The 23,506-nt window shown below is 34.2% G+C and overlaps 2 protein-coding genes across 2 annotated transcripts; one reads left to right on the forward strand and one right to left on the reverse strand.

Moving 5' to 3' along the window:
• Positions 1–982: 982 nt before the first annotated feature.
• On the forward strand, positions 983–7,472 carry LOC107543992 (C-type lectin domain family 2 member A-like). Its single transcript, XM_016221729.2, has 5 exons — positions 983–1,031; positions 3,047–3,190; positions 4,680–4,846; positions 6,723–6,826; positions 7,349–7,472. Exons 1-5 carry the CDS (start codon positions 983–985, stop codon positions 7,470–7,472), a joined length of 588 nt encoding a protein of 195 aa, XP_016077215.2.
• A 5,662-nt stretch (positions 7,473–13,134) lies between these two features.
• LOC107543991 (killer cell lectin-like receptor subfamily F member 1) lies at positions 13,135–21,614 on the reverse strand. The gene is made up of 6 exons (XM_016221728.2): positions 21,476–21,614; positions 20,479–20,577; positions 17,719–17,850; positions 14,738–14,892; positions 13,920–14,032; positions 13,135–13,267 (listed from the first exon to the last, which is right to left on the reverse strand). The coding sequence occupies exons 1-6, from the start codon at positions 21,612–21,614 to the stop codon at positions 13,135–13,137; spliced, it is 771 nt and encodes a 256-aa protein (XP_016077214.2).
• Between the last annotated feature and the right edge of the window lie 1,892 nt (positions 21,615–23,506).

Below are 23,506 nucleotides of genomic sequence, written 5' to 3' on the forward strand. Positions count from 1 at the left end.
GAGTGTTGAATGAACAGATTCTGTTAGCATCTAAGCTCTGCCACATATCAGCTGTGTTACTTTAAGAAAGTTTTTAACATTTCTGTTACTTTAAGGAAGCTGCCTCATCTGTAAATTAATGATAATATTAAGCTCCTATTTAATAATATTGTGAATTTAAATTAAATAATAAAAATTAAGAGCTCAGGAATAGGCCTACCATAGAGTAAAAACACAATAAATAATAGATATTATTTTTCCTATTACTATTATTAAAACAAATTCATATTCCTTTCACTGAAGTCTATGTTGCCATTTCATGCTCAGATTTTTTAGAATTGAATCTGTGTCTGGGATCCATAGTGGTCAAAATTAATTAAATATTTTGGTAGGTCATGGTGACACTGTGAAGACTCAAACTGGTGGCTTCATAAACCACTGAATGTCACTTTCTTTGCACTAAATCCAACAGTCAGAAGAATTATTTCAGACTCTAAACTACCTCCAGTGACTTCTCAAACTGCTGTGAGATAGAACGATTTACTTTTTTAATTTTTTTTTATTTTTGTTCAAAATATTACAGATGTCCCTTTTTCTCCCCATTGACCCATCCCGCCACCCCCCCAATCCCCTCCTCAGTCCCTCCCCACACCATTGTCCGTGTCCTTGGGTTGTGCATATACGCATATAAATTCTTTGGTTAATCTCTCCCCCTCCACCCACCTGCCCCCCTTCTTCCCTCTGACATTCAGAGATAGAATGACTTTAGAATGGCAAAGTGCCGAAAGGGAAGGAGTTACGTGAATGGTCAGATTTCCGAGGAAATTTTGACACATTTTCTTGTATTGATATTGTATTTTCATTTTAGGTTGTCTTAACATTATATTTTATTTCAAATTGTCTTCCTTTGTATTATTGAAGCTAAACCCAGGGAGTGAGCAGGAACCTTGAATCCAGGCTGTTCCCTGTGACCAATCTGTTATTTTTTTACTCGAAAGGAGACATGACTGGCAGCATAAACCTGACAAGTGCAGGAGATTCCCAGTCTTCAGGTAAGAAGCTCGCGTAGCACAGGCTCTAGATGTGCTTTGTGATGTAAGCAGGTTTACATTTGGTCAGTCCCTGCCATCCACGCTGAATCCTCACTGTCCTGGAGAATTACTGTCCCTGTGCTCTCCATCTCTTCTATCTGTGTCAAATTATTTTCAGCTATCTATCCAAGGTATCTTATAAACTGTCCACACTGTGTGAATAAAAGATAACTGATCTTTGTGCTATTTTAACAGCTTTATTTAGATAAAACTGACATACATTAAAATGCACATATTTAAAGTGTACAATTTATAAATTTTGACACATATGACACATCCATGAAGCCACAAATAGATTCAAGATAATAAACATCAACACCGAAAGTTTCCTCATACATCATTGTAATCTTTTTTTTATTGCCACTTTAGCAAGTCAACTTTGTGTCACTGGTTCATAGATTTGCGTTTTCTGAAATTTTACATAGATGGAATCATACAATGTGTACCCATTTTTGTTCAGTTTCTACTACTCAGCATAGTTATTTTAATATTGATCCATGTTTTGTAGATATCAATAGTGCATTTCTTTTTTTATTTTTATTTTTCTGACTAGTATTCCCTCGTATAGATGTACCATAGCCTATTTCCGAATTCACCCATTAATGAACATTTGGGTTGTTTCAGTTTGAGGTTATTACAAATAAAGCTGTTGTAAAAACTTGTGTACCAGCCTTTGTATGACATAGGTTTTTGTTTTTCTTGAGGAAACACCTCTGAGTAGAATGGATGAATCGCACAGTAGGGGTATATTTAGTTGTTTTAAGACACTTCTACACTGCTTCCCAAAATGTTCATACCATTTTACATTTCTACCAACAATGGATAGGATTTTCAGTTCTTTCATATTTTATCCAACACTCAATGTGGTCAGACATTATAATTTTAGTCATTCTAATAGATTTGTAGTGCTTTCAAAATTGGGTTTTAATTCACTTTTTTTATGACTAGTGATGATGAATATCTTTTTAAGTTCAATTTGCCATCTGTATGTCTTATTTCATGAAGTGTCTGTTGAACTCTTCTGCTCAGATTTTTTTATTGTCTTGTTTGTTTTATTATTAAGAATTGACAGTTCTTTATATATTCTGGACACAAGTCCTTTATCAGACATTTGCTTTACAAATATTTTCTCCCAGTCTCTGGTTTGTCTTTTCATTTTGTTAACAATATCTTTTGGAAAGCAGATGTTATTAGTTTTTAGGAAGTCCAATTATTACTTTTTATGGATTATGCTTTTTTGTATTAGACTGAAGAAATCTTTGTTTTATAGTTTTAAGCAGTACATTCATTCACTCTGTGTTCCATTTGGAATTAATTGTTGAATATGGGATATGACATGGATCAAAATCTTTTTGCATGTGGATATCCAATTATTCTGGAACCATTTATCAAAATGACTATCTTTTTTGTGTCTTTGCCAAAAATATTGTGTGGGTCTATATCCTTGTCTATTTTTACACAAATACCATGCTGTATGGACAACTGCAGCTTTGTAATAAGTCTTGAAACCAGCTAATGTTTGTCCTCTAACTTAGTTCTCAGTCCTGGCCATTCTAGTTCCTTTGCATTTTCATATAAATTTTATAAACAGTTTGTCAATTTTTACAAAAACAAATAGCATGTTCAGAATGGTGTTTGGGATTGTGATGAACCTATATAATTAATTTGAGTAGAATTGACATCTTAACAATATTGTGTTTTCTGACTTACGAAAACTATCTCTCTCCATTTATGTCTGCAATTCTTTGCAGTAATGTTTTATAATCTTCAGTGTGCAAAGTTTGCGTGTCTTTTATCAGATTTATCTATGAGTATTTAATATTTTTATGCCACTGTAAATGGTTCTGTTATATTTAAATTTCCTATTGATAATTGATAATATAGAGAAATATGATTAGTTTGTACACATTGGTCTTGAATCCTACAATATTCTAAATTCACTTATTAGTAATGAAGAACTGATTATTTTTCTATAGGCTATGATACCTCTTCCAATCTTACTGTACAGTCACAAGAACACCTAAGATGGAATGCAAAGCGACTTTGTACCCCTAAAATCATCACCATCATCACCTTCTTTCTGGTGATTCTAACAATTACACTGACCACTACTTTAGCAGGTGAGTTTTCCATTTTCCGAATGTGCTGATGTTAACTCTCCTATAAAATATTTCATCATATGTGTGCCTTTCATTCTTTAGCTCTGGATTAAGGGTCATTTCAGACATCATTGTTTACACAGAATAAGCGTATATTCCCTCTTCTAAAACATGAGGATAATAGTTATATTAAATATTGTGAGGATAAAAATAACAATGTATATGAAATTTCCTTCAAAACCAATGTTATTTAGTCTTCACAAGGTAAGGAGCTTGTGGTAAAATGTAAATTGCCACACTGCTTCCTTCATCAAGAAAGTATCATTTTGAAGAAATATCAAAAGGACTAAACAGTGTATTTGGTGACTTAGTTAACGAGGTGTCACACGGTCCTTACCTCACTGTGGACTGATAGCAAACAGTTTGTGGAAGATTATCTGGTTGTGGACTACCTTGCCCTGAACCATATGTTTTTATGTAAATAGTAGTATTTTTTTCCCTAAGCTGTTCCTAGTTGAGGTCTATGTTTATAAGGACAAAAAATGAGTTAAAGATGCAAAACATAATCTTTCTCTCTGCTTATGCAGCTTAAAATAATGGGGCCAGATTTTCAAATCCTATTCATAATTCACAGCTAAACATATGGGTGATAAAGAATTGAGCAAGAAAGAAATTGTTGTTATCCTACTAACCACATTTTTTACACAAAATATAGATTCATTTTAGACTCTCAAAGCAGCAAGCTACATCTGCCCTTTATGATAGTGAACTATGGACATATGTTCTATAAATACTTCAAAACGATTTTAATGAGATGTTTGAAAATATATACATAACTATATATGATATAGATGTGCACATATAAGTGTGTATATGATTTATATGTGAATATATGCATTATGAATATGCACTTAATATATACATGTAGAAAGTAATACATTGAAAGATATATTCTATATACAGTATACATGTATGTGCACATATGCTTATCTAAATAAGTTTATACAGAATATAAATTATTAATCAACCTAATTCTATGAACTAGGCTTTAAAATATATGGAAATATATGTATATACATAATTATATATGTACACAAGTATATAAATGTATATATGTACATATACTGTGTGCATATGTACACACACAAGTATATATGTGTGTGTGTGTATACATATATATTTATATAAATCTATATAATGTTATGAGAATGAGTGTGATCACCTAGGAGTATGTATCACTTGATAAGAGAACCAGGTCTTGAATGTGAGCAATAGCTACTATGTGAGTAGCAGTCATCAAGAATTTCTTTCAACCTGATAAGAAGACAAATAGAAAAGCTTGGCGGCTGTTCTCACGTAGGGAACAGTGGAAAGCGTGATGGGTGAAGGCCTTCAGACTGAAGAACCACAGCAGTTCGGGGGGATTTCACTCACACGGGTAATTGTTTTAAATTCAGGGCTTTTCACCCCTTCACTCCTTAATATGTTATTAAATCATTTCTTTTAGTAGGAAAACACAAATCTCCCACTGAACACAAATCATGCCTGGATGGCTGGATTGGTTATTTAGGAAAGTGCTTCTATTTTTCTGAAAATACGACAACCTGGGCAGCAAGCCAGGACTTCTGCGCTTCCTATGAGGCAACTCTTGCTGTGGTCAGCACCGCGAAGCAGCTGGTAAGGCGGCACTTTCGAACTGCAGTTGTCTTTCCGAGGTTATAGCTGGTGTGAAGAGCGCACGCTGGAAGGGCGCGTGGTCCAGAAAAGGCCTTCGTGCCCAGCCTAGAGGAGGCCCTATTTTCCACATCAGCTTGGACCACAGCAAGCAGCTCACATCAGTCTCCTACCTGTTTTGTTCACCTACCTGTTTTGTTCACCTATCTATTTTATACCAAATGATAGTTGCCATTTGTGGAACTATATTTTAAAAACAGTAAGTAAAAAGTCATAACAAACCATTTGTCAAAAATACTGGAAAGAATTATAAAATGAGTAGCATAATTAAAAATATCTGGGAACTTTAGGGCACAGAGTGGGTAAATGAAGAACTTAAAAGCATGCAGTACAAACTACCCCCAAACCAGAAATAATAGAATGTCAGGTGGTAAGAGACGGAAAAGTTAAGATCTTAAGGAGCATGAGGATATATTTAACAGTTATTGAACACTTACTCTATGAAGAAAAGACAGAAGAGGGATTGACCCAAGGTGAAATCAATTTTGAAGAACATTCTGATAAAGATTTTAAAATGAGTATATTAGGGTGGATGAAAAATATAAATGAAATTATGAATTTCATTCATTAGAATATAAATCATGAAAGTGAAGCGAGAAAAATGGGAAAGTATAAAATCGGTATAAAAACAGAACAAAGAAAATAACTAACTAAAAAGCATTAGGGAAAATATAGAACAAGAGAGCACAACAAAATGATCAGCAAGGATGTGCGAGGGCAAAACTATTCCTCTGCATAGACAAGACCGATCACAGGAAAGGACAAAAGATATACCCACCCTAATGCAAACAGCAGAGATTTTAAAAGCATAAAATATCACAAATAATTTTATGCTAATAAATTTTAAAACTTCGAAGAAATAAAAAATATCTAAACAATTATTCAAGCAATTGTTTAGACAACCTAAAACTGGAGTATGTATACACCAATATATTTCTTAAAAATTAAATGGTAAGCATGCAAAAGTCAAAAAATGTTCTAGTAAACTAAACTGTTCAAAAAAAGACATAGAAACAGTATCGATCCGAATAAAATTTTTTCCCTAGTATTACTGCAGAAAAATTAGAAATAAATACCTCATTCTGTAATTAAAGAAAAAAGAAAAAGCATCAATTCAAAAGAGTTAATAAAAGGTAAAGAGAAGAAAAAATAGGGAACACAAAATGGATGAATTTAAATATAACAGCAATTGTGATAAAACGTAAATGTTTTTAATTTATCTCTTAAAAGATAAATATATCAGATTGGTTTCAAAAAAATCTATCGAAGTCCATTTAGTGCTACTTACACGGACATAGCTAAGCATGTAGACACGTATGTGCGCGCACACACACACACACACTAAATTTAGAGACAAAGTGAAAGAAAAAGATATGCCAAGCAACTATCAACCAAATAAAACAAAAAAGTTAGGTTAGTGTTAGTAATGTCAGAAAATACAATGTATCAGATAAGTTATGAACATATATAAAACCTGAATAAACCAATAACTATTCAGTACATTTTACAGCTAACCAAAATTCTCCCATTATAAAAGGCACCAAGCCTAGAATGACTTAGTGGCAAATTTGACCAAGTCTTCACAGAACAGATAGTTTTTCTCTTATATAAAATTCTTTTAGAAAAGAGAGAGAAATTACCCAATGCAATTTACTACAGAAGTTGTTACAGAAGTAACACAATCGGTAAACTAACCCATGAACCAGATAAGCATGTCACCACTAAGATTCTTTCTATAAAGAGTTTAATGATTTAGATGAAAGATAATCCAAGAGAATGAGGCATTTGCTATTTATCCTGTAAATGTTCTTTATCAAAGGATTTCCTAAAGAGATATTCTGACCATTCTCAATATTGGATTGGACTGAGCCAAAAACCTGGACAGACCTGGAAGTGGATAGATGGAACCACATACAGTGATTGGTAAGACCTGGGTGTATAATTTACACACCTAAGGCTGGGACTCAGCCTTTCCCACCGTGGGGAGATGAGTTATAGTCCATACACACCATTCTGGAAGCTTTCCTTGTGGTGTGGAATAAAATGAGCCCAGAGAAAATGTGGTAATACAAATTATTATACAAGTTATTTAATACCTTTAATATTCTAAACACAACTCTTCATACAGATCCTTTGACCTTCACAACAACTGTGGGAGGTGAAAATACTTATCTCCATTTTAGATTTTAAAAATTGATGTTCAACGATATTGAATAATAATATCTTGCAACACGTATTTAAAATGTATTTGACAATAAATCCTGCACTTCATCATATAGGTTACATATTAGGCCAGGCAGGCATATGAATTCAGTTTGCTTTATGTTCAAATATGGTGTTGGGGTTAGAGTAAAAGCACACAGAAGAGGAAATTATTTTTTCTAACTCTTCCAAAAAGTATGCGCTCATTCTGTAGCCTTTTTTTTCTTTTGTGTTTTGTTTCAGGTTTAAGGCGATTGGAACTGGAGAATGTGCCTATTTACACAAAAATGGGATTAGCGGTTCCAGTACCCATTTGGTTAGAAAATGGATTTGCAGCAAACCAGACACATGTACTGCAAGAAGTTAAGACAGACCTAAGATCTTTTACATAAAACACAGCTTTTATTCCTCTTAAAAGAAATGTTATATTAATGTAAAAGTACATAAAAGAAATTCATGTTTAGAAATTTTTATTGCTGTTTCACTCTGAATCTCTAAATTATTTTTTTATTTACTAGATTCTTGGCATTCAAGAAGTATATGCCTCAATATATTTATTTATTTATTTATTTAAATTTTATTATTGTTTAAAATGTTACAGATGTCCCTTTTTCTCCCCAATGACCCGTTCCACCCCGTCCTTTCCCCCTCCCCAGGCCCTCTCCCCACCATTGTCCATGTCCTTGGCTTGTGCATATATGCACATAAATTCTTTGGTTACTCTCTCCCCCTCCACCCACCTGCCCTCCTCCATCCCTCTGACATTCATCAGTCTCATCTATGCTTCCATGTCTCTGGATCTATTTTGTTCTTCAGTTTATTTTGTTCATAAGATTCCACATATGAGTGAGATAATGTGATGTTTGTCTTTCTCTGCCTGGCTTATTTCACTCAGCATAATACTCTCCAGGCCCCTCCGTGCTGCCACAAAGAGTAAGAGATCGATCTCTTTTTACAGCTGCATAGTATTCCATGGTGTAAATGTCTCACAGCTTTTTTATCCACTAATCTCCTGATGGGCGCTTGGGCTGTTTCTAGATATTAGCTATTGTAAATTGTGCTGCTGTGAACATAGAGGTTCATAGAGTCTTTGTAATTGGTGTTTTGGGTTTCTTAGGATATATTCCTAGAAGTGGGATCACTGGGTCAAATGACAGTTCCAGTTTTAATTTTTTGAGGAAATTCCATACTGTTTTTCATAGTGGCTGTACCAGTCTTTTTATACTTGAATAAAATTTTTGTTATACTTTTAAATATAAAATATATATGCACTTAGGTTTAAGTATAAAAATTATACTATTAAGTATAAATAAAGTATGAAAGTAACATGTTAATTTTTACAGTGATTAGTAGGAAAGCCAAAGTGTTCAAAACAATTGAGTATAAATAAAGAAAAAAGGTATTCAGGAATATAATCTTATTATTTTGGGAGAATAAATATAGACACTTCATTTGATTTAACAGATGCTTACTTGGAAATAGGAATGTTAAATCAATTGATATATGGTATCTATGGACATATATTCCCAGAATAGTAATTTAATTTTTATGAACAATTTACTATTAAAGGTGTATTGATTGATTCTTTTATCTTTTTGGAATTCTGCTTTTGGTTTGGTCCAAAGCAATACCCAACGTGCACCTCAGGCCTACCACCCTTGAGTTGCCATATCATCCAATGTGCATTTTAACTATTAAAATAAACGCTGTTTGTCTTTGTCTTTTGCGAAATAATCAAACTATTGAATTAACAAAGAAATTCAGTGGTAAAATAATGATAATGGCAGAAAGGGAGCCCACAAAAGAGTAAAGAAGAAAAGTAGTTTGGAGAGTTCAAACTCCTTAGCCAAGGCTGTTCAAACATGTTCACCCTCCTGAGCTGGTTGCCAGGAAATCAACAAACCAAGTCTGTAATGGGCATCATTCGATAAGGTGCACGCTACCATGTTAGCGTGATGTCAGAGAGAAATGTGTTGGGAGTGGCAAGTGTGCAGATGTAACTTGTTCATTTCCTATTTTCACACTTCTAACCTACCTAATGTTAGATCTTTTGTTGTTGTTATTAGAGGTAATGCATCAGATAAGGTGAAAAATAGTTAACATAGTATAAAATTATTCAAAGAAGGTTAAAAAATGGGCCAGGACCAACAGGAGCAGGCAATGACATGAAAGACTTCAGGAACAAAGGAATCTAATCTGTTTTTCCTTTCTGGGGAAAAGAGGCAGATGTAGCACTCAGTTATAATGCCGTCTAAGTGGGAGGTTGGATGTATTCTTATTGAAGCCCTTACCTAGTGAAACCATAATTTTTTCCAGTTGCAAACATGCACATAAACACATAAATCCACATTCATTCCAAAAGAAGTCGAAAGTTTAAAGATAAAAACTTTTGATGTGCCATAAATTATAATTGTCCCATTTATTCCTGACGCTTTTTCCACTAAGAATCTCCTAATTTACCTTATTTAATATGCTCCCTTCCCAACAACTAGGATCACTATATAATTAAAAACATTAATTTGAAGGTCAGGGTCATCTAAAAGTAACTTTAATTGTTATGATTCGGGCAATCTAATCTCTCAAAAATACACATATATAGATATATAATGGAAATAAAAGACAAGGTTTGATTTTTATTAGGACTTTTAGTCATGACTAATTAAATTCACAGTAGTTTTTAGAATTCTCATATCAGAAGTTGAAAGGTAAACATTTCTTTACTTGCAAACTCAATTTTTAGAATTTAATGGAAAATATTATTTCATTAGTAATCATCAAATAAAAATAAAAAATAAAGATAAATGAAGGAAGACTAATTGTTTAAACTGTTTTTAAATGTTTTATTTATTTTTATTATTATTATTATTGTTTTTTACCCCTCACCTGAGATATTTTTTCCATTGCTTTTCAGAGAGAGTGGAAGGAAGAGGGAGAAAGAGAAAGGAACATCAATGTGAGAGAGACATTGATTGGTGGCCTCCCACTTTCACCCCGACTAGGGCTGTTCTTGCAACTGAGATACATGCCCTTGACAGGAATCGAACCCTGGACACTTCAGTTTTCCAGTCGATACTCTAACCACTGAACCAAACTAGCTAGGGCTGAACTGGCTAGGGCTGATATAAAATGTTTTAACATTTAATTATTTAAATGCTTAAGTGTTTGTCAAAATAGTTTCAAACAACATTGATAACTTGACTTTGAATATTAGAGATCCTCAGCTCTCTTAATCTTCCATTATTTTTCCTTCCCCTTCAATTATAACTTTTCTTCCCACATTATTAAATGTTCACCTTAATAGTACATATACTAAATAAATATAGTTCTGTGTTCCTTGTGCTTAATTTTTTAAAGTGAGTTGAAGGTCTTCTATTTCATTTCCTATAAACTATAATTACTTCTATTCACACAAATGTATTTGAAATAAATATGTTTTTTAAAATTCTGGCATATCATTTAAGTTTTACTCTTAGTGGACCTAAGGCTTTAAAGTATGCTTCCCATTGGTAAACTTATATTTAATTAACAAACATTAATGTAGCCATGTCTCTGCTCCAAGTCTCAATGCAGTTTCTAGGTTAAAAAACAAACAAACAAACAGCAGATCAGGAAAATTTTATTTATCAGAGCACATAAACCTAACACTGACCTTTATTTTTTTACAAAATGGAGTGGTGGTGCCTTAGTCGGTTTGGCTCAGTGACTAGAATGTTGGCCTGGGGACTGAAGGGTCCTGGGTTCAATTCTGGCCAAGGGCACAATCCTTGCCCCAGTCAGGTCTCGTGCAGGAGGCAACCAATCAATGTGTCTCTCCCACATCCATGTTTCTCTCCCTTTGCTCCCTCCCTCCTTCCCTATTTTTGTCTCTGTCTCTCTCTCCCTCTCCCTCTCCTTCTTCCACTTTCTCTGAAAAGCAAAAGAAAAAATATATATATATAAATAGAGTGGTTTTTTTCTCTATATGCAGGTTGTGCTTATCTACACTACAGAAAGATCTGCATAACTAGTAAAAGTTGGGCTGAGGAACTCACAGATCATGTTACAAATGCATCTTCAATAACATAAAAGGTATTTATTTATCATTCATTATACATCATTGTGCCAAACAATGATAAGGATTATCAACCTTACATAGCTTACAGTGCATTAAGAAACAATTAGTTAAACAATGATGAATAAAAGTGGATTCTAGATGACAAGATTCGATAAGTCCAGGGAGCTATGAAAATATACACCAAATCCATAGAATTTCGTCGTCGTGAAGAATGGTCAAGGAAGTATATTCCTCCAAATGACATTTAAAAGCCGCCTGAAAAATAAGCGAGAGTTAAAAAGTTGAATAAGAGGCAAAAATGTTTGTTAAGCTGAGTCAAACAATCCGTGACTAGATCAGAGGCCTGAGAGAGCATGACGCGTTTGAGGAACTGAACAGTTTAGGGTGCCTGCTCCATCACTCACAGGGAAGGGGGGAGCAATGAAGAGGGCCCAAGACACCACGGGTCTGGTAGGAGCTGAAAAAGGGTTTAAGCAGTGAAAAGCCTTAAAAGGAATTAGTGAGGAATGTGGTCTTACATGAAGTTTAGAGGGTCACTGTATCACAATATGAAGAATGGACTTTGGCAGACAAAAGCAGAAGCAAACCAAAAAATTAGTGCAGTCATCCAGGATGACAGGGTGGGTATGAACATACGTAGATGAACTTCAGAAAATTTTATTTCGTAAAATTGACAGGACTTAAATTAATGTTTGAATATTGAGGGGTGAAAAAAATGGAAGAAGTCATGGTTGACTTCAAGGACTCTGGCTTAGACTGGTGTGGGCACGTTCCTGTCATTAAGTTAGCGGGTTTCATTTTTAACATCTGAAGATTGAGGGACCTTGAGCTGTTCAAATAGAGATGCCTCATGGGTAAGCCACTGTAATAAGGTCTAAGCTAGAAATAAGAGTTTGGGAGTTATCAATAAACCGATGGCAATTAAAATTGTGGAGTGAGTGAGTTCGGGCAAGAATTGTGTGTGTGGGATACAGGACCCACACAAAACCCTGAGGAACAGCTGTGTTTAAGAGATCAGAAGAAGAAAGAGGCACTGCAGAAAAGACTGAGGCAGAATGCCTGGAACAGTAGATAGTTCAAGAGGGTTTTATGTCATAGATGCTGAGGTTATTTCTAGACGAAAACACAGATCAACAATGAGCAAACTTGATAGTTAAAATGGAAGTTAAAGAGTACTCATTGTATTTAGCCAGAAGAAAGTCACTGGTGACATGGTGAGAACACTTTAGTGAAATAGTAGGAAAAGCAGAAGCCAAATTTTAGAACTGGAAGTGGAAGGTAGAAAGAGGAAAACGGAAACATCAACATTTTTAGGAAGTTTGGCTTATAAGAGGTGGTGAAAAATGGACAGAAATTAGAAACCACATGTGGCTGAGGGAAAATTGTCTTGTTTCTCTTGCATAGTTTGTTGCTGATAGAAAAGGAAACATAAGAGAGAGGTTAGAGAGGAGATAACCAAGAAAGGGATTTTTTTGAAAAACTTAAAAGGATATAATCTTGATTATAGACTTGGAGATTCGATTTAGACAGAAAGAGGGATACTGCGTTTTTGGAGACAGAAGAAGAGGGAAAAGTATTAATATGCAGACAAATGTGTAGACTCGATTGTAGAAAGTTCAATAATATATCATCTGATGTCTTTCCTTTTAAAAAAAAAAAAAAAGAAATGAGCAAAATCCAAACTCCTCTGTTAATGGTAACTGAGAGGTGCAGGGAGAGAATTATTGAGGAGATAAAAGAGTAGCTTCTGTCTGAAATAACCACCATCACGATGGGAGATGACTACGGAAATACGGTGTGAGTGACAAGGTAGAACTAAGGACTCAGTGAGAGCTGGATTTACAGTGACGCAAATTGACACCAATATCATCAGTATCACCATATATTTATTGTAGATACAAAGTGTTTTTACAAAAATGCATAAATAAAGAGTATTTGTGAATATTTTTTAATGGAAGAGATACCTGTGATCAATTTAGATGTCATCATCTGAAGAAATCACATTTTGACAAATCTGGTAGCTATGACTGTGACATGTTTCAGAAAAAACACCCTTCTTTGTTATCATAGCACAGGCATTGTCTTCAGCCTTGCCCTTGACTTGAAATCTGTAGAGGAAAAGCAACGCTGTCCTCACTCTGCTGAAAGCACAATTGTGTGTATTTTATGTATTCTCTCTTCTTAGAAAGAATGTACTATTCTCCAAGCTGGAGATCTAAGACACTGTAATATTCAAACAAAGAATGCACATTAAACAAAGACTTATTTAATGAAGAAATTGATCCAAATAGTTTTTTAACTAAAAATGGTCATTTGTAAATGGAAATACTGCGTGGACTAAAAATGTGATTAGGAAACACTGGTTCCCCAATGCCATGTGATTACTGAATTTTAATAACTTATTCCTTAGTATTTTCTAATTATTAGAATCCTTCCACTAATAAAAATGAGGATTATTCTGTAGACCGTTAAGAAGCATTTCATAAGAATTTAAACTTAGAGAATTTTGTGTTGACTACAATTTTCTATTTTTGCCTCTAATGTTATAGGTAAACTAAAAGAAAGACCAAATATGAAAATAAATTAGCTTTGGAGCTTTCATTTCTCTAAGAAAAATTTCCTACACACACACATTAACAAAGCTCAAAGTCTTCAATTTATAAGAACCAATTGTTTATTTAAGTTTCAAGAAGCCCCCAGTAGGGATTGGCTGCTGAGCTTTTATATTTCTCCAAAGGTACTTAAATGTCAAAGACTCACAACTGTGGATTTAAAGGAGTGCCATCCAGCCAGGTCCATGTCTTTTGTGGATGTGTAATGTTTAATCCAATCCAAAAGTAGATTCCATCTTGTATATTATTTTGCATGAAATCCTGTGAAAGGAGATCCAGAGGAAATTAACTGAGTTATACCTATTAAAACAGACTCTTCTGACTCTTTTCCAGGCTTTGAAAGGTTTTGATATTTATCTTCCTAAGTAGAAAAATCTTAAGAAGGGTGCAAAGAGGATACAAAGTAAAAACTAGGAATGAATAAGTCTGCCTGAAGGAGCGGCAGCTACACACGGATTGCTTTGTCTACTAACGTGCAGTCTTGTAAAAAATTGGTGCCTCTGGCGAAACTTCACACAATTGAAATAAAAGAGCCCTGTATTTCCTACCCGAGATACTAGGGATATTGCCAAATGTTGGTGATGCTTTTGATGAGTGCCTCAAAGAGCTCCTACCTTTCTCTCCAAGAGGTAGTGTGCAAAGATGGCATGGATATCCTAGCTTTGCAATTTACTTAGGGAGAGAAATGGACAAGTTTACACAAACTGTCAAGTTCTGCAGATTCTTCTGAAAATGGGGAAAATACTGCCCATGTCATAGGTTATTATGACAGTTATATAACATTTGTATATATAACATTTATATGAGCAGTTATATAACATTTGTAACATGCCTACCACAGTTTCTGCCATAGGGCAGGAATTCAATGAATGGCAATAACTATTAGTACTATAATTCTTGGATTATAAAATGTACCTATTTCTCCAGTTTTTATAGGGCTAGTTTTCATAGTAAATTAGCTCTTACCAATTCAGCCTTGTCTTGGATCATCAAGAGTTGTGACTTCATTCCCAAACAGAAATTTTGGCTATCAATCCACGATGTAAAAGTTTTAAAAAACTTATAGCATTTCCCTTTCTCCTGAACCCAGTCATTAGGGCATAACTTCTGTCTAGGGTTTGCTGAAATGAAAAAAATAGGAAGAAATAGGAATGAGAACAAGGTTTGAATATCAAAGAAACAATTTTTGCACTAATTTTGTAAACTGTTTTCTGAAAAGTAAATATTTGTCCCACTTTTAAGAATTAAACTCCCCCTCTACTGATTAATAGTCTTTAGAAGATATAAATACAAGAAATATTCATAATTTTTATTTATTGAGTAATTACTATGTCAATTAATTTTCTGAATTCTTCATGCACATGAATATATAAAAGGTTTTTTCTTATAAGAAACTCACAAAATCTGTGAAATTATTAACTCTATGTTCCTCATTTTGTAAATAAGGATGCTAAGGTTAAGGTTAAGTAAAGTTAAGCATAAACTGGGAAACTAAAGGTTAAGTGACTTACTCAAGGTCATATAACTAATAAGTGGTAGGACATAGGGAAATTTAAAGTAAAACAGAGAACCTGAATGGCATCAGAAGAAAATTGTGGGGGGAAAAAGTTATTTTCAGAGTCCTTTTTAAATATAGAAGAATGTATTTCATAACACATTGTATTAGCAACTTTATAAAACAAATTGTTCAACATGACCCCAGTATCTATATGCCTCAATAGCCACTAGACTTATCTCTGTAAAAAGGAAAAACTTGAAATAGTTATTAAAATAAACCTATACTCAGAAATGAGTACACATAGATTTCAACTGAACTAATGATTTTTTTAACATTTTAAGCTGAATAGTAGATACATAAGTATTGACTGTATTCTATTTAAATATTTAAATTTTTATATCTTAAAAATTGCATATTATTTTTAAAATATCCACAGATTTGTATAAAACTTACCTGATATGCTTATATTCAATGAGATAAACATGAAAATAAAATCTATAACATACTCTATACAAAAGTTAGTATGAGGAATCACATTATTTCAGGAAAACATCAATATTAAGTTTCTCTTTTAAATCAGCAAAGTATCCCTATCTTACAACCTTCTTCCCAAGGCATTTTATTTTATAAGTAATAACAAGTAAGTGGTCATTGGAATAGTATATTAATAAACTAAGCTTTTCTGCATTGGCCAGGAAAAATATCCAACAACACACCTCAGACCAAAGTTAGAGAAAAATTTTAGTTCTGCTGAAATTCAGTATCATCAATTACTGACAGAAACAAATGACTTTAAGCTCTCATGCTTATTCAGACGTTTACTATGATATGCCCTTTGAGATTATAGCATTTAGCCTCTACAACAAAGCATGAATTATTCACTTCACTCTTCTTTTTATTTGACCGAAAGTCACATACCACAGCAATAAAGAAGCCCTCGGCCAGGCCAGAGTGGCTCGTTTGTTTGAGTGTCCTCAGTGCACTGAAATGTTGCCAGTTCGATTCCCAGTCAGGGCACATGTCTGGGTTGCAGTTGGGGCATGTACGAAAGGCAACCAATTGACGTTTCTCTCACCTCTCTCTCTCTTTCTCTCTCTCTCCCTCTCTCTCTCTCTCTCTCAGTATGTCCCGGGTAAGGATTAAAAAAGAAGCTCAGGCTTCTGCCAGTACAGTAAAAAGAAAAGAAATTAATCTATTGAAAATCATAGTTATTTACAGTGTGGGGTATTTAAAGTATTATTGCCCGGCCAGTGTTGCTCAGTGGTTGAGCGTTGACCTAGGAACCATTGAGAGTCAACCTAGGCACCAAGAGGCCTCGGTTGATTCCCGGTCAGGGCATGTACCCCGGTTGCGGGCTTGATCCCCAGTAGGGAGCGTGCAGGAGGCATCTGATCAGTGATGTTTCTCTCTCTCTATCCCTCTCCCTTCCTCTCTCTAAAAATCAATAAAAAACATTTTTAAAAAAGATTGTATCAGTTTAAACTGAATGTGCAGTGCCCTATGGCTCTATCTTTACAATCCCACACGTTGATCATGAGATTCTTGAGAGCAGGCAAGTTTTCTCAAATTTCTTGTCATGTTGTCAGTAAAACAAGTATTTTTGTATATGCCTAATAAATATATGAAGTCAAATAAATAAACTGAAAATGTGAGGAACGAGAAGAGATAAGCAGTGGCAGGCTCGTTAGCAAGGGGCTTGCAAGACTTGAAGCAGCAGTGCGCTGGCTGCTGGAGCCGGGCGCTGGGAGGAGCTTCAGCAGCCCTAGGCAGGCCAGTCGCAGCGGGCACGGGGTAAGCAGTGAGGCCCAACGGGCTAAGAGGAAGTAGGACTGGAGGAAAAGACTGAAATGTAAAAAATCATCTTCACAACACTGCAGGGTATCTGAACACGCCGGACAAAAATATTTCATTTTGGTGTAAGAATTCTTTTAAGCTGGAGACATTTCAGATTCAGCAGATGCTCCTCTGAGTTCCTCTTACCTGACTAGCAGAAAATTCTGACTAGCAGAAAATTCACGGCTTCCGTAAATTTCATCTTTGGGACTGATGTATTCTCAGGAAAAAGACAGAGGAAACCCGCAGTGGTAAGTCCCCTCTCTGGGGGAATTTTATGGCCATGAAGAAGAGAGCAAGACTATTTTCACCTGCATAAACAGGCACTGTCACAAACTTTCTCCGGTTTGTTCTTCTAAAAAACACTTGCCTTTCCTAAAGGACTGTGCTTTTCCCACGCAGTCATTTCTTGCCCCTCCCTTCTCCCTTCTAAATTAGGCAGCTAGCCTTTAACTTAAACAATTTTGAGCTTGCTGCTTCTTTTGTTAGTCCTGGTAGGCACGTAAATAAGTGTGTTTCTCCTGCTAATTGTTCTTTCGTTAGTTTAGTTCACAGTCCCCCAGGTACTAAACTTTGGAGGGCAGAGGGAACAATATAATGAAAGAAAATGACTTACTTGTGAAATCTGTATCGCCCTGTTGGTTCCTGTGAAGAATATTCATACAATTGCATTCTCTGGTTCCGTTCTCACTACTTACTATCTCCATGCTGTGGTGGTTTCTGAAGGAATGTATGTTTGGGTGACTTACTAAGAAATAAAGGAAAGGAGTAACACCAATTAGATTTCTACAGTTATACGACTGTGACTTTTAATTATCCATTAAAATGAAATTACAAGTAAATGCACAAACTGCTGGTTGAAAGGAAGTCTGTTGATAGCATTTCAGCCCTCTAATTTGACAAAGGATGGATAACTTAGAGATAGATTTCCACTTGATAAAAAGTAAGAACAAAAAAATAAAACAAGTTTTCTAAGTAAAACTAGAACATATTTAGATTGGCATCTGTTCACTATGATAGGTTAGATCCCTTGAGATCTTGAACTAGTTATGAAACCTCTCTGTTTCTCAGTTCTTTCATATATAAAAAGGGAAATTCTTAACAGAGTTGTTGTAAGGCTAAAAGATAATGCATATAAAATGTGTATCCCAGCTCCTAACATGTAGAAAATCAGAACAAATGGAAACAATAACAGATATAATTATCTATAGCTCTTATTGAAGTAGAGCACATTTTAGAAAAATATCTTTTTTTAACTGAATTTATGAGGATGGTGTTGGTTATTAAAATTATATGGATTATAGGGGTACAATTCTGTAAGACATCATCTGTATGTTGTATTGAGTGTTCACCACCCCAAGTCAAGTTTCCTTCCATCACTGTTTATCCCCCGTTTACCCTCTCCGACCTGCCCACACCCCTTTCCCTCTGAGAATCACCACGCTGTAGTCTGTCTATGAGGGTTTTTGTTTTTGCTTAATGCGTTCACCTTTATCAGCAGGCTGCCTACTCCCTCCCCTCTCACAGCTGTCAGCCTATTCTCTGTGTCTATGAGTCTGTTTCTATTTTGTTTGTTAGTTTATTTTGTTCTTTAGATTCCAGAAATAAAAATCATATGGTATTTGTCCCTCCCTGACTGGCTTATTTCACTTAGCATAATACTCTCCAGGTCCATCCATGCTGTCCCAAAAGGTAAGATTTCCTTTTTTACAGCTGAGTAGTATTCCATTGCGTGATTGTACCATCATTTTTTTATCCACTCATCTACTAAAGGGCATTTAGGCTGCTCCCAAATCTTGGCCAATGTAAATAATGCTGCAATGAACATAGGAGTGCATTTATTCTTTTGAATTAGTTTTTGGGGCTTCTTTAGATATATTCCCAGAAGTGGAATCATTGGGTCATAAGGCAGTTTCATTTTTAACTTTTTCAGGTAACTCCACACTGTTTTCCACAGTGGCTGCACCAGTCTGCACTCCCACCAACAGTGCATGAGGGTGCCCTTTCCTCCACACCCTCGCCAACACTTGTTGTTTGTTGACTTACTGATTTTCTCTTTGTCTTTAACCTTTGCCGTTTTAATTATGATGTGTCTTGGGGTGGGCCTCTTTGGATACATGTTGTATGGGACTTTCTGGACTTGTGTGTCATTTTTCTTCACCAAGTTAGGGAAGTTTTCAGTCATTATTTCTTCAAATAGGTTCTCGATCCCTTGCTCTCTGTCTTGTCCTTCAGACATCCCTGTAATGCGGATTATTATTTTTCATGTTGTCCCAAAGGTCCCTTAAACAATCCTCTTTTTTTTTTTTTTACTGTTTTGATTGGATCTTTTTTTCTACCTTGTCTTCCAAATCACTAATTCGATTCTCTGCTTCATCCAACCTACTGTTTACTACTTCTAGTGTATTCTTCATTTCAGAGAGCGTGTTCTTCATTTCTTACTGGTTCTTTTTTATGGTTTCTATTCCTTTTTCGTGTTGTAGTTCTCATCAAGTTTCTTTTAGTTCTCACGAAGTTCCTTGAGCATCCTTATAAACATTCTTGTTTTTTCTTTTCCATTCTTTTTTTTTTTTTAATTTATCTTTATTGTTGAAAGTATTCTTATAACCATTCTTTTGAACTCTATATCTGGCAATTTGCTGACCTCCATTTCACATGGCTCTTTTCCTGGAGACTTCTCCTGCTCTTTCATTTGGGGCATGTTTCTTTTGTCTTCCCATTTCAGCTGCCTCTTGTGTTTGTTTCTATGTGTTAGGTAGGTCTATTACGACTTCCAGTCGTGGTAGGATGACCTTATGTAGTAGGTGTCCTGTGGGACCCTGTGGTGCAGTCTCATTAATCACCTGCGCTGGGTGCTTCTGGAATGACCCTTGTAGGAATAGATCTTAAATTTCACTTGGCCTTAAATTTTCAAGCAGCTGATACATTTTGTCAGAACTTTAAAATATGAAGTCACTTATATAGAGTCCAAAATTTTTTTACACTTGCTCTTAGCCAAAAGGCTGATAAACTATCAAAAGTTTTTTTAAAGGGACCAAGTCAGCTTTCATAGAAAGCAATTAATTTTACCAAAATATAAAACTTCAGTTCATAGAATTATGACTACCAAGTCTACAGTATTTACCAATTAAGTAAAATTAGTAGCAGAATAGACTTTATAAATTAGTTTATTGCCTCCTCTGTATAAGGATAAACTAATAATTATTAATTAAATCATCAGTTGTGTCATTTATTACCAACATAACCAAAATAACGATGGAAGAAATCATCAGTCAAATGTGAAAAATCATTCTGAAAAACTTAGAGAAATAAAGATAAATTCCAAAGGAAATATGTTCATCTCTGTAGTTAAATATATAGCTTTCAATTTACTTACCCCAAATAGTTAGTCCTATCACTGTAGCAACAAGTATAAGCAGTGCAATGCTGGTCAATCTCAGAGCAGTCCGGTGCCACTTTGGACATTCAGGGTAATCTGTAATGATTAATTTTTCTTTCTGAAATATTTTGACATTTAAAATGAACTTGGAAATGTTTCATAGAAACATAAATTCTGAGGGTACACATTGTCTGAAGGTGGGGGAAGAAATCTACAATCTCTATTTAAATTACCTTGACATGAACACATATTTAATTATCTTTAAAGAATCAGATTTATTGATTCTAAATGAAAGGTCAATATGTTTTACTTAATTAAATATCCTTCTGATGTTAACACATCTGTTCCAAAACTACCATTTGTACAACAATCAAATGAATGGATATTAGCTGATCAATTCGTTAGTCAAACTATTTCTACTAATATTTGTCATTTACCTTCATTTATATCCTGATTGAATTACACAGATAATATTCAGTGGGAAGGTAAAATAAAAGTGGTACCAAAATAACTGAATAAAAGTAAAAATGAGTGTCTAACGAAGAAACATAAGCAAAGTTGACTATTGGAACCATTTTCCCAAATGTTGTTTGAAATAAAAGTTGTATATTTATATTAATTCACGAAACAAAAACTCAAATGCTAATCTTCATATACTTTGCTTCAATAAAATAAACATTATAACACCTTCACAATCTTCAACACAGGTCAAGTCAAATCTGATCTATTACATTCCATTTAATAGTATTTATAAACATATAACTACACACCAGGAACTGTGCTGAATTTAAGTGTTACAGAGATAGGAAACCACACAATCTAGGGCAGAGACTCCTATGTAAACACAGTATTTCAAAGTAAGATAACTAACTTTCTGAATAATAGACTCTACAAATTCTTAAAAGTTCTCATTAAAAAAACCTAAGATTAAAAGACCCATACAAAAATCCTAGCTTTATAATCGGTGGTCTAATGGAGAGTTATGGATTCCTACCTTTGCATGTCCACTTGTGTTGGTATTGATAAGGATGTTTCCTTGGTTTCTGTATTGTTGATCTTTCTGTGTTTTGCTCCTGCCCAAACATCCTATAAATAGAATATTCCAATTTTGAATTCGATGGAAAGAGAGACATCACCTAATCAAAAACAGAGCTCCTGTGTAAGAACTGTGACACTGAAGCAACCCTAAATCTAGCTTTAGAATCACAAAGGATGTGGTTAAAGAGTGAGGGAAACCTTATTTTTTTAAATAAACTTTTTCTTTTAGGACAATTTTATATTTATAAATAAATTGTGAGGATAGTACAGACAGTTCTATATAGCCACACCCAACTTCCCCTAGTATTAGTTACATTAGTATGGGACATCTGTCAAAATTAATAAATCAATATTGATACATTATTAGTAACTAAAGTCTATTTACATTTTATTCACTTTTCACTTTATGTTTTTCTTAGTTTTTACCTAATGCCTTTTTCTATTCAAAAATCTCATTCAAGATACCACAATACATTTAGTCCTCAGGTCTCCTTAGGAAACTTTTGGCTCTGACAGTTTTTCACTTTTTTGTTGTTTTTGGTGATTTTTGAAATTTTTGAAGAATGTTGATCAGGTATTTTGTGGACTGTTCCCAAATTGGGGTAGAGTATGTTAAGTTTTGTAAGAAACTGCTGAACTGTCTTCAAAGTAGCTATACCATTTTACATTTCCACCAATAATAAGTGAGAGTTTCCATTGTTCCCCAACCTCACCAGCAACTGGTATTGTTGTTTTTTTAGTTTTGGCATTCTAATAGGTGTCTAGTGGTAGTTCCTTATTTAAATTTGCATTTTCCTAATGACAACATTGAGCAAATATTATGTTTTGCAAATATTTTTTACTAGTCTCTGGCTTGTCTTTTTATTCTCTTAAAAGTGTTTTAGCAGAGCAGAAGTTTTTAATTTAAATAAAATCCAACTTACTTTATTTCATGGATAGTACTTTTAGTGTTGTATATAAAAATTTTTTACCAAATCAAGGTTATGCAGATGTTCTCTTGGCTTTTTTTTTTTTTGCTTCCTAGAAATTTTAAGTTTTGCATTTTACAATTAATTCTGTGATTGTTTTTGAAATCTTTTGTTGCTGTTGAAAATGTAAAGCTTATGTCTAGGTTCTTATTTCTTTTTTGACTTGGACAATTTAATGGTTTTGGCACCATTTGTGTGTGTAATATATAAAGGATATATTATATACCCTTTCTCTATTGTACTGCCTTTGTGTCTTTCTCAAAAATAAGTCGACTATATAAAAAAGGGATTTATTTTTGTGGTCTCCATTTTGTTCTTTTGATCTATGTGTCTATATTTTTCACCAGTACCATGCTGTCTTGGTTACTTTAGTTTTTTAGTAAGTCTTAAAATCAAGGTAGTGAGTCCTGCAACTTTGTTCTTCCTTAGCATGCGGTAACTGGTCTAGATCCTTTTACTTTCTATATTTTTAGAACCAGTCTATCAGTACTTACAAAATAGTTTGAAGAGATTTGTTTGGGATTGCAGTCTATAGATGAAGTTGGAAAGAATTAACATCTTATAACAATGAATCTTCTAATCTATAAACGTGGAATATCTCTCCATTGATCTAAATTTTTAAAATTTTATTTTATCAGTGTTTTATAATTTTTCCAAATATAGATTCAGTATGTATTTTGCTAGATTTATATCTATTTTTATTTTGTTGGTGTTATTGTAAATGATATTATTAAATGTTAAATTGTAACTTTTTCATTGCTGGTATACATACATGCAAATGATTTATTTATATTAACCTTCTATCTGACAAATTTTCTGTACACAGTTTTTATTTGCAAGATTCTTTAAGATTGTCTAAGTAGACATTCATGTCATCTGGTGAAAATATTAATAAAATTTATCAAGCTCTAGTCAGGCTAAGAAAACAGAGAGAGCAGAGAAATTACCAATATCAGATGTAAAAGATTTCATTGGTATTAAAGAGGCAATGTAGGAATACCACAGATAACTTTATTCCC

This window comes from Miniopterus natalensis, chromosome 2 (assembly GCF_054644295.1).
Source record: "Miniopterus natalensis isolate mMinNat1 chromosome 2, mMinNat1.hap1, whole genome shotgun sequence".
Taxonomy (NCBI): Eukaryota; Metazoa; Chordata; class Mammalia; order Chiroptera; family Miniopteridae; genus Miniopterus; species Miniopterus natalensis.